The following is a 12,229-nucleotide window of genomic DNA, read 5'->3' on the forward strand; positions in this document are numbered from 1 at the left end:
CAAAATGGATGCCAGAAGAAACTCTGAAACTTGCTTTCCAGCAGGAGACACTAAGGAAATGGAAGAAATGAGGAGGTGAAAGAGTTGGATAGAAAATTCCAAAGGGTAGCTGTAGAAGACAAAGTCAACTATTATAATGAAATGTGCAAAGATCTGGAGTTAGAACCCGTAAGAGAAGAACACACTCAGTATTCTCAAGCTGAAGAACTGAGAAAAGCGTTCAAGACTCAACTTGAAATATTATTGAAGGATTCTTTGGGCAAAATATTGAATAATGCAGAAAGCATCAAAAGAAAATGGAAGGAATACACAGAGTCACTGTACCATAAAGAAATAGTCGATGTTCAACCCTTTCATGAGGTAGCATATAATCAAAAGGTAATGGTACTGAAAGAAGTCCAAGGTGCACTAATGTCATTGGCAAAGAACAAGTCTCCAGAAATTGGTGGCATACAAGTTGAAATAGCTCAGCAAAATGGTATGGCACTCAATTCAACTATGCTAGGAAATTCGGAAGATAGCTACCTGACCAACTGATTGGAAGAGATCTATATTTATGCCCATTCCAAAGAGAGGTGATCCAGTAGAATTTGTAAATCATTGGACAATATCATTAATATCACAAGCAAGTAAAACTTTTCTAGGAATGATTAAAAAATGACTGAAACAGTAAATTGACAGGGAAGTGCCAGAGGTTCAAGCTGGATTCAGAGGAGTACATGGAATGAGGGATTTTATTGTTGATATCAGATGGATATTGGCTGAAAGCAGAGAATATCAGAGAGATGTTTACTTGTGCTTCATGATAAATGGGGAAAAGATTGAAGTTGTTAGAGACTTCATTTTTCCTGGACCCACCATCAACACTCATGGAAGCAACAATCAATAAATTAAATGGTGTTTGTATTAGGTAAATCTGCTGCACAAGATGTCTTTAAAGTGTTCAAGAGCAAAGTTGTCAGTTCGAGGACTAAAGTGTGCTTGACCCAAGGCATAGTAGTATTTTCAGTAGCTTCAGATGCATGTGAAAGTTGGACAGCAAATTAAAAACACCATAAAAGAATTGATGCATTTGAATTATGGTGTTGGAGAAGAATTTTAAAGGTACCATGGCCTGCCAGAAGAACAAACAAATCTGTGTTGGAAGAAGTGCAACCAGAATGCTCCTTAGAATCCAAGAGGATCAGACTTCTCTTCGCATATTTCAGACTTATTATCAGGAGAGACCTGTACTTGGTGAAGGACATCAGACTTGGTAAAGTGCAGAGACAGAAAAAAAGAGCTGTCTTGGTTCAGTGGTAGCAGCAGTGTTCTCAAGCATAGCAGCATTTGTGAGGGGATACAGGACTGGGCAGTCAGTCATTTGTGCTGTTACATGTGTCGTCGTTACTTGTCGGAAGCAGTTCATCAGTACCTAATAGCGAGTGACCAGTAGAGACTGTGTTGCTATTCTGGACATTTTTCTTGGTTGGGGTTATTTTCTGCTTAATAAAATTGTACCTAGGAGAACAGTAGTTTACCTAGAAGAATTCTAATCAATGCCAGGTACTGTATTGTCTGGATCAGTTTTAAGACTTTCAGGTACATTTATTGAATCCTGGTGTGGTGTTGTAGGATAAGAATTGAACTACTAGCCATAAGGCCAGCAGTTCAAAATCACCAACTACTCCTACAATAACTGTACAGGGTTGCTATGAGTCTGAACTGGTTTTTTTTTTAAGTACATTAATTGTCACCGTCATTATTAATAATTTACCTAGAGGAATTTTTTATGCTCAACTATTGACATGTAGTATTAAAAACTACCAGTGGTCTCAAGAAGTTTTGTAACAACTATTGGCTATGTTATGTCCATTTTTCTTACATCAGATTCTTTAGGTATGTTTAGGAAGGCTCAGATTCAGAAATGTGTGTGGAAAAGAAGGGTCTGTAAGTGTACAGGGAAACTATATTTGAACCTAAATTGGTCATGGTAACATGGGAGAAAGATGAGGCTCGGAAAGCTTGTGCAGGGTCACCCTGAGCAGGGTCACCCTGAGCTGGAGCTGCCATCCCACCACCATCCTGGAAAGGAGGAATCCACGAATGCAATTCCCACTCAGACCCATAGTGCCTCACGTGCTCCTTTGACCGGAGAAAGTGACCTAGCACTGGAGAAAGTTATGCTTCCCCTCATCTGTTTCCTGGGTATGGATATGAAACCTCTACATTGACACTTGTTTACTCTGAGTGTTTCTGTGGTCATTCTTATGCCAAGTGTGTTCTGCTTGTATGCCTATATTTTTTCTATTTCCAGCTATGTTGTATTATATATTTTTGTAAATCACCAATCTTAAGTACATACATCTGTGGTTCCTTATGAGGATCCTTTATTTTAAAATTAAAACTCTTAATTTCCAGGGTAGTGTTAATGTCTGCACTGAAGTAGGCTGTGAACGTAGAAGTTGCTGTGAAGTAGGCTGAATAGTGAATAGTGCATACTGGTGGGAGCTGGGAGATGATTTGTAATGCAGAGTTGTCAGACGGGAGAAGGAAGTGGAATAGGTGTGACTCTTTGTGCCCTTTATTTGTTTATTTTTGTTTTTATTGTGTGAGTTATGTGATGGTTTACATGGAAGAACATTAGCTTTACATTCATCCTATTGTATATCATTTCATTACCATGATTACAATGCCCCCTCCATGTATTATCAAACAACCAAAGGGCACACCCCGCAAGCCTGCTCCCCAGCCGCCAGCACACAGCCTCTCTCTCTCCCTGAGTCCAGAGTCCCCGGCCACTCCACCTCCGTCTCTGTCTCTGTCTCTGGCATCACTGTTTCTCTGGGTAGGGTCCCACACTCCGCTCCTCCCCCTTGATGGTCCCAGGGACCTCCACTCCTAGACTGCAAAATCAACCACTCCCCTCCTTTTGTTACAAAATGTCTACCTTTACATTTCCAACCCTCATAACAATTATTCACTATTGTACCACAAGAGTCTTATCCCCATCTCCTTTCATCATCCCTGCCCAGACAGATTGAAAACACTCATTGGAGATTCTGCTTTTCCCCACACCCTCTTGAAAACTTGTAAGCCAGTCATTTCTTGCCTTTGTAGCCCCCCCCTTTTGGGTAGCCAATGTCTCAAGTTGCCCATCTCGGTCTACCCTGTGTACCAAGGGGTTGGAAATGATTTTCACTGTAAAGATTTGTTCCCTCTTTTGAGCTGCTACATCCATAAGTATAGGTCAAGTTCATCAAATTGTATCAGATTACTCTTTTTTCCCCCTCTTCCTTCTTCTTAATTGAGCTCTGATCATCCAGCCATTGAAGCCAGGTCAAGTGGGTATTATCTGCAAGTGTGAGTGTCCTTGTGCATCTCCCCTCACTTCATATCTGCTGGACGCTTCACTCTCCACTCTAGTCCTCTGTGGCTGTGTCATTGACTCTGGGCCCAGGAGTCCCCAAGTCTTGCCATACTGCTGGCCAACCAGGTCTCAACCCGGGTTGAAAGAGTCTATTGAACATGGTAGGGCTTAGTTTGCTGCTTCATTGATGTTTTCCCCCCACTATCCCTTGTCGGTGACCAATGTGGTTGCCGTTGTCTTTTAAGATGGGAATTAGAAACAGCTACTTATATGGGTGAAGTGGGTGGGCCCATTGTAAATGTTGTGCCCATTGTCGTCACAGATGCCAGACATACATGTCTCATTCAAATGGCAATGGCTAATTCAGGTTCAAAGGTAGCTCAGTGAGGGAGAGAACGAACATCTGTACAAGTCACACAGCTGGTCATCAGTTTGTGGGTTTTGCTTTCAAAGGTTCTCTGGGGATATTTAAGCTTAGGGATAAATCATCAGTTGGTACAATTTAGGGTAACAGCACTTTATCAACTTATTGACTATTGATTTAAAGTATGTTTTTCATTTGCATTTTAGTATGGGACTATAATACTGGCAGAGTTGGAGCACCATTAGTTTGCTGTGAAATCAAGTTGAAGAACTGGGAAGAAGGTAATAACCAATTTTAACCACAGGATAGTAATTTGAATAATATCAAACCTTAAAATAAGAATGTGAATCATTTCCTTATCTTGGAGAATAATAAAATCATTCACTGGTGTTCCTTTCTTGTCTTTTACATTAGAGACATTTTTATCTAGGGCTATATAACTACATTTACTTGGCTTATTTCAAAGATAGTTTTAAAGAATTAATGGTTTTTATTTTATTACATATACTTCTAAGTAAGAAATGTAGAAACAGCTGAATGTTTTTACTGAATACCAATTTTATAGAAGCAAACTAGTAAAATTTATTCTATGAAAAAGAAATTTTGCAAATTCCCCTTTCTTTTTCCCCAAAACCTCATGTCGCCATCATTTGTTGGAGTCTGGTGTGGCGCTGCAGGATAATGAATGCACTGGACCCCAGGGTCAGTTTGAACCGCAAAGTTGGAGGTTCAAACTCACCAGCTGCTCCTTAGAAACCCTTTACAGGTTCACTATTAGTCATACCTGACTAGAATGGCACGTAATGACAAACAGCCAATGATTTGTTGGGATATATGTATCTACACAAAATACAGATACAGATTTTTAAAAAAATTATATTTCATTTTTCAGCAGATATTTAGCAGAATTATTGAAAATCTTTAACAAATTTTAACTTTAAGGCATTTTGAAATTATGTGTTAGAATAATAAATCTTCTAAGAACTTAGTTTTATAGAAATTTTTGTTCTATTATAAGCTCTAGTTTAATGGTTGGAGTCCTGGTGTGGCGCTGTGGGTTAATGCGCTGGACTGCAAAGTCAGTTTGAACCGCAAGGTTGGCAGTTCAAGTTCATCATCCACTCCTCTGAAATCCTATACAGGGTCGCTATGGGTCAGAGTCAACTTGATAGCATTTAACAACAAAAAAAATAAATGAGGGTGAGTCAAAAATCATCCACACTGTAGCTGTAAAATTTATTTTAATCAATTTTTAGAAAAGACAAATATATTCTTTTTTGACATAATCTCCTTTTCAATACACTTTGTCCATCTGTCAATTAATGTCTATATTCTCTTATTAAAAATGTTTTAGGCTGAGCTACATACGAGCCACAAATGCATCACTCACTTTGTTTACGTCATCAGAGGTGAATCTTAGTCCTCAAAGGGCTACTTTCAGGGGACTAAACTGGTGAAAGTCCCATGGAGCAAGATCAGGACTATAGGGAGGATGCTTTAATACCTCAAAATGCAGCTTTTGAAGAGTGTCAACAGTGTGGGCAGAGGTGTGGGAACGCACATTGTCATGCAGAGATCACAGTGGGCAGAGGGGTGGGAACATGCATTGTCATGCAGAGATCACAATGCCCTTGGCTAGCAGCCTCTGCATTTAATCCAGTGTTTAGGCTTCAGCTCTTGAGTGAGCATCTCACTGTAAGGAGCACTTTTTCCTGATCATGTTCCAATACTGGCCCTTGAGAATCCCAGAAAACTGTAAGCATCAATTTTCCTGCTGATGGTTGACTTTTGAGCTTGTGCTTGGTTTCTTCAGAGTAAACAACAGAGTATGGAATGGAAACATCCTTAGTCACCAACCAAGAACAAGTTCAGAAGTCAACCATTAGCTGGAAAACTGATCTTTACAGTTTTCAGGGATTCTCAAGGGTCAGTACTGGGACGCTATCAGAAAAAAGGTTCCACCATCAGCAGTGCCTAAACATTGGATTAAGTGCAGAGGGCTGCTAGCCAAGGGCATTGTGATCTGGCATGACACTGTTGACACTCTGCTCACCTTTCGTTGTGAGGTGTTAAAGTGTCTTCCCTACAGTCCTCATCTTCCTCTGTCGGACTTTCACCTGTTTGGTCTCCTGAAAGCAGCCCGTCAAGCATCAAGATTCACCTCTGATGAAGAAGTGAAGAAGACAGTGGTGCGCTTGTGGCTCACAGCTCAGCCTAAAACTTTTTTTTTTTTTAGCTTAAAACATTTTTTAAGGGAATATGAAAGCTTGTTGACAGATGGACAAAAATATATTGAAAAGCAAGGAGATTGTGTCAAAAAATGATCATTTGTCTTCTAAAAGTTGATTAAAATAAATTCTACAATCAGGGTATGGATAATTTTTGACTCACTGTCATACATACATGATTTAATACTTTCCTACCTGTTTCAAGGAGCTCTGGTAGTGTAGTGGTTACGAATCGGGCTGCGAACCAGAAGGTCAGCAGTTCGAAACTACCAGCTGCTCCACGGGAGAAAGATGAGGCAATCTGCTCCCGTAAAGATTTACAGCCTCGGAAACCCTATTCAGGGTCGCTATGGGTCGAAACCGACTCGACGGCACTTAACAACAACAACAACCTGTTTTATTATAGTATTTAAAAAAGTTTCTACAGAATCTTTTTGTAAAAACGACCTGTGTAGCTTGAGGAAAGGGCCCTGCTACTATAGTGTATTACATGCTGGGCTGCGAACTGCGAGGTCAGCAGTTTGAATCTACCATCTGCTTCACAGGAGAAAGATGAGGCTTTCTGGTCTTGTAAAGATTTATAGCCTCTGAAACCCTATACATTGTCGCTGTGAGTTGGAACTGACTTGATAACACGCAAACACCACCACCATGGATGGGGTAAAGGGGTCCTGGTGGGCACTATAGGGGAAACGTTAGACTGCTAACTTCAAGGTTAGTGGTTCAAAACCTTGGAGAGAGATGAGGCTGTCTGTTCCTGTTAAGATTGATAGTCTTGGAATTCCTACATAGGGTGCCTATGAGTCAGAATTGACTCCTCGCCATGAGTTTATAAATAGGTGAGGCATTCTAGTGGCCAGTGACTGAGTGCTCAGCTGCTCACTAAAAAGTCGACCATTCAAACCCACTCCAGCTCCATAGAAGATGGACAGTCTGCTTCTATAAGGGTTTATAGCCTGGGAAACCCTGTGGGGGCAGTTCTTTATTCTCTGGGGTCGCTGTGAGTCAGAATCGATACACAGCATTGGATTTTGTAGCTGGAGGAGGGTGTTCACTTTTTTAGGGTGATTTTTTTTCGTCCCTTTCTCCCTTAGACTAAGTCTTTTTGTGCTTATTGTTAAATGATTAAAATTTTGGACCTTGTTTTATGTTTATAAACTGTTTATTCAGTGTGTCTCCCGATTGAAATAAGAGAAATCTGTTTTAGTAACTTCACAGTTTCAATGTTGAATTAACTCCTAAATTATGTTTATTAGGTGGATACTTTAATACAGATAAACCACACCCCAGGGGTGAAATTCTTGTTGGTGGCCAAAATGTGACAATGGGATACTACAAAAATGAAGCAAAAACAAAAACTGACTTCTTTGAAGACGAGAATGGACAAAGGTGGTTCTGCACTGGAGACATTGGCGAGTTTGACCCTGATGGGTGTTTAAAGATTATTGGTGAGCCAACTAGTCCTGGTTGGAATGTAAATGGCTCTGTAATTGTTGAATGAAATAGATAGGTCTCCAGAGAAGCTGTTTAACGATGGAAAACTATGACGTTTATCAGGCTTGACTATTTTATGAGGAAGCCCTCAACGAGATGGCTTGGCACAGTGGCAGCAGCGGGTTTAAGTGTATCAAAGATTGTGAGGCTGACCCAGGACCCCGGGCAGTGCTTCATTCTTTTGTGTCTGGGGTTGCTCTAAGTCGGTACTAACTCAATGGCACCTAATTACAACAACAACAACATTATGTATGAGTTCTCAAAATCAGTTCAGGAGCATTGGTGTTCTTAATTATTGTTTGTTAGGTGGTGGTGGTAGGTGCCATCGAGTTGATAATAGATAGTCAGTAGAGTCAGATTCTTTCCTGCCAGTCAGTGGAGGGAATGAATATTCATTCTGTGGTATGACCTGGTTCCTGGGCTAGACTCTCACCTGTATGAACCGGGGAGACAGCTGGACAGCTCACCTCTGGCCCGTAGGGGCCCAAATACTTCCCTCCACTTCTCTCCTCGGGTTCTTTTCTCACTTCATGGCATTTTTATCTTAGTCATGCTTATGAGGGACCTGGGAGGAAGTGGGACATCTCTTCTGTCGGCTCCTTGTCTCTAATCCATAGCTCCCTGATTTCTTCTTTCTCTCCTGGTCCTTTTTCTCTCCTTTTCGTGATTGTGGGTTTGGCCCTGACCCTCTGTTACCTGGGCTGTTGCCATAAGTCTCTCCCTGTTGCATGCTTGCTCCCTTTGGACATGTCTTCTCCTTGCCACGTGTAGATACTAGACTGACCGGGCCACTTTCTTGCCTGTGGAAGAGCCTTTTCTAGTGGCCCCATTGTGTGATCCCCGTCTGCCGCCCCACCTTCCCCTCCAGCTGCTTTCTGTCCTCTTATGCTCATGCCGTTTAGGCTGACGTACTTGTAGGCCAGTGCTAGTGTGCGTCCACTTGTCCACCTCTCCCTCTGCCTCACCTCAGTCCTCACTCGAAGGAAGTCTGAGTCCAAGGTTGGAGACTCTACCCTCTCAGCATGGTGGAGATAGTATGAGCCTGTGTGTTTTGTAGCTCACAGGGAGTGTGAGCTTGCAGGCCACAGCCCTGACATGGCTATCTGCTTAAGTAAAAGCAGTGGTTTTTCTTTCCAAAGATTGTGTTTAATAGTATAAAAATTAGTGTCTCATTTTATTATGTCTGTTTAATTTGATTATAACCATAATAATGAACGTAATCTGTAAGAAGTATTTAGGAATGGCTGAGACTAGTTGCATTGAAGGCATTATTACTATGGTTTGTCTTTCTGTCCCCCGCGTCACTGCTTTGGTTTGCTTTACACAGATCGTAAAAAGGACCTGGTAAAACTGCAGGCTGGAGAGTATGTTTCTCTTGGGAAAGTAGAAGCAGCATTGAAGAATCTCCCACTGATTGATAACATTTGTGCATATGCAAACAGGTAAGGGATTATTAAACTTACACTGTAGCAGTAGATGTGCTATTGGTATTTTCTACCTTTATGGGCCTTCTTTAAGGCGTCTCGGTGCAGGCTACTAACTGCAGTGTCAGAGGTTCAAACCCACCAGCTCCTCTGTAGGAGAACAGTTAGGCAGTCTTTTTTTTTTTAAGTGATTACAGCCTCACAGATTGCTCTTTACTGTGGGGCTGCTGTGAACCAGACTCAACTTTGATGGCAGTGGGTTTGGGAATTAAGCTAGACAGGAGGCCTAGGGGAACAAGGGTTTAATAAGTGTGGGCTGCTAATTGCAAGAGCAGCGGTTCAGATCCACCAGCCTCTTTGCTATTTGCTCCCATAAAGACTTACAGTCTTGGAAATGATCAAGCAGTTCTGCATACTTTGTCCTGTAGGGTCGCTATGGAATCCCCACGATAGAAGTTGGTTTGGTTTGGTTATGGGCTTTCTGTACAGAATCCTCCCGGCTTGGATCTGCTGGCTCTAGGAACAGGCTTTGTCCTCGATCCAGCCACAAGCTGAGTCCTTCCTCATGATGCTTCCTGTCTGCCCTGTTTCCTGTGTTACACTCAGCCCACAGTGTCCTGTGTGGTCGGGAGAGGAAGGAAACGATACCTTTCTCCTGCCCGCCTTGTCAAACCAAATGAAAGTGAAGCGAAGAAGGAAGTTGGGGTTTGGGAGTACTGCTCTGCTCGGTTTTTCCTAACCTGCTCTCACTTGAGCCCACTTAGGACTGGCCGAACCAGGGGTTCCCACTTGTGACTTACCGTGGAACATCCCTTGGCCATGATGATATGTTGTTATTAAGTGCTGTGGCGTCTGTTCTGACTTACTGTGAACCCTGGATAGGATTTCCAAGACTGTAAAGCTTCATGGGAACAGAAAGCCTCATCTTTCTCCCATGGAGCTACTGGTGGGTTTGAACCTTGTGATTAACCAGCAGTCCAGTACTTATCCCATAGAACCACCAGCACACCCAAAGCTATTTTGATTTGTTGCCAGCTTGCTTTAAACTTTCTTGGCATAAACAAAAATCATTTTTGCTAAGTGCTGTCAAGTTAGTTTTAACCCACAGCGACCCTGTATAGAGTTTCTGAGGAGTGTCTGGTGGGGTTGAGCCATCAACCTTGTGGTTCAAACTGACTGCGGCTCAGTGCATTATCCTGCAGCACCACACCAGGACTCCAAACAAAAATACGATACTGTTTTTATTTAACCCTTTGCCAGGCACTACTGATTTTTTCTTAACGAAGAATTTTCTAGTATTTGTGTAATTTTCTTTTAAAAACTGTATGTGTGGCACTCTTCATGGTTGAAATACATGTCACGAAATAGAAGGTTGAGATATTTCCTAGCAGTGAAGCCTTGTGCCAAGGCGTTGGAGCATACGATGAACCAAACAGTAGAAGTGGCTGTTGCATGAACCAAATGTTTGCCACTTCCAGACGTGCTGCTGATTGAAGTAGACCCATCAGATTACTACACATAATCTTTCCTTCTCTTTGTAAACTGATGCCTGTTTCTAAATAGTATATGGTAGTTACTCAGTATTCTTGTGATTGGGTGTTGGACAGTGTGCTGTTCAAGTCCTTGGCTAAGTTGTCTCTCACCTGTTTCAGCTATCATTCTTACGTCATTGGGTTTGTTGTGCCAAACCAAAAGGAGCTAACAGAACTAGCTCGAAAGAAAGGACTGAAAGGAACTTGGGAAGAGCTGTGTAATAGTTGTGAAATGGAAAATGAGGTACTTAAAGTCCTTTCTGAAGCTGCTATCTCAGGTGAGTGTTACACTCATTATAAGAACTGAGGTGGAAGGAGAGTACTGTGAAATGTGTGTTCAACTTGTTCCTTTACAAGGTGTAAGCCGTGACATTTTCTGCTCAGAAAATAATAGTAATTTTCTGCTACTAATAGATTGAAGAATATCCTTCTCAAGCTCCCATTCAAATCCATCTACACATCACATGGACACATGATCCACATGATTTACACCAGCCTGGCTAAAGGTTCTGTGACGGCTACATGTATCCTGAATGCTCTTGTCTTTGCAATCTTGGTTTCCTAGCATGGCAGTTTCTCCGTTTAGTGATTTTCCAAGACCCTGTCTAGTTACCTGGCTACCTGAGCTCATTTGAGAAAGATGCAGGATATTGCTGCATGCAGTTATGGGGGCCAAACAAGTCTGGAATCCATAGAACACCCCATCTGGAAGGGCCTTCACAAAGCTGCTTCAAGGAAGCCTCACTGCTGCTCTGTAAGACCCATCCCCTTACCTAAAATAATCTAAAATAGAACTAACCACTGATGTTCAGCCCATGTCAGGTGGGTACCATCCACATCTGGAAGGGCCTTCACCAAGCTGTTTCAAGGAAGCCATGTACAAAATAGCTTCACAGCAACTCCTAGACTAGTGAATGTTTGAAAAACTGGATGCTCTAGCCTAGCTAGTTGACCCATAAAACTAACCACTGATGTTCAGCCCATGTCAGGTGGGTACCATCCACATCTCCTGAAACCAGACATAACCTACAGACAAAGACAGGCACAGAGTCAGACTTCGGCTGACATGATATAGCTATTCTACATACAACTACTGGTGTGGCACAAGAGGATAAAGCACCGGACTATAAGGTCGGTTTGAACCATTAGGTTAGCAGTTCAAACTAGCCAGCCACTCCTTGGAAACCCTATATAGAGTCGCTATGAGTCAAAAGCAACTGAACTGCATTTAACAACATACATCTGAAACCTGCTATCCTTTCACTGGCAGCGAATGCAAAGTTCTTGGGTGATTTTTTTTTTTTTTTAAACACTTCTTTGGTATCCTAAAACCTAACTTGGTGGTGGTTGTGTACCACTGAGTTGTTTCCTACTCATAGGGACCCAGGAGTCCTGATATGGTGCTGTAAGATAATGGACTGAACTGCAAGGTTGGCAGTTCAAACTCACCTGCTGCTCCTCGGAAACACTATCCAGGGTGGCTGTGGGTCAGAACCGACTCAGTGGCACTAAGTCTTTATAGGAACTGAAAGCCTCCTCTGGCTCCTGAGGAATGACTGATAGAATCGAATTACTGACCTTGTGGTGAGCAGCCCAGCTTGTAATCCACTGTGTTTACCAGCGCTCCTGAAAACTTGAAATATAAAAGGTTCAAAAAGGAAAGTGAAATATTCCAGTATCTTTTTTTTTTAAGGTTTTATTGTGGATTGAGTGAAAGTTTACAGGGCATATCATTAGTTTTACATTCAACAAATCATATACCTTGTTTCATTACATTGATTATAATCCACTCCATGTACCATCAGTTAACAGTATTTCTCTCTATCCACTTTAGCTTT

General features: G+C 41.8%; 1 protein-coding gene across 2 annotated transcripts in view; it reads left to right on the forward strand.

Moving 5' to 3' along the window:
- Positions 1-12,229, forward strand: part of ACSL3 (acyl-CoA synthetase long-chain family member 3) — a 62,103-nt gene that overhangs the window by 38,775 nt on the left and 11,099 nt on the right. For both annotated transcript variants that reach the window (XM_006861887.1, XM_006861888.1), the window contains exons 10-13: positions 3,920-3,994; positions 7,198-7,389; positions 8,763-8,877; positions 10,512-10,669. In XM_006861887.1, the coding sequence (XP_006861949.1) occupies positions 3,920-3,994; positions 7,198-7,389; positions 8,763-8,877; positions 10,512-10,669 (540 nt within the window). The remainder of the gene's footprint in view (positions 1-3,919; positions 3,995-7,197; positions 7,390-8,762; positions 8,878-10,511; positions 10,670-12,229) is intronic.

The sequence above is a fragment of the Chrysochloris asiatica genome, unplaced genomic scaffold (assembly GCF_000296735.1).
Source record: "Chrysochloris asiatica unplaced genomic scaffold, ChrAsi1.0 scaffold00044, whole genome shotgun sequence".
NCBI lineage: Eukaryota > Metazoa > Chordata > Mammalia > Afrosoricida > Chrysochloridae > Chrysochloris > Chrysochloris asiatica.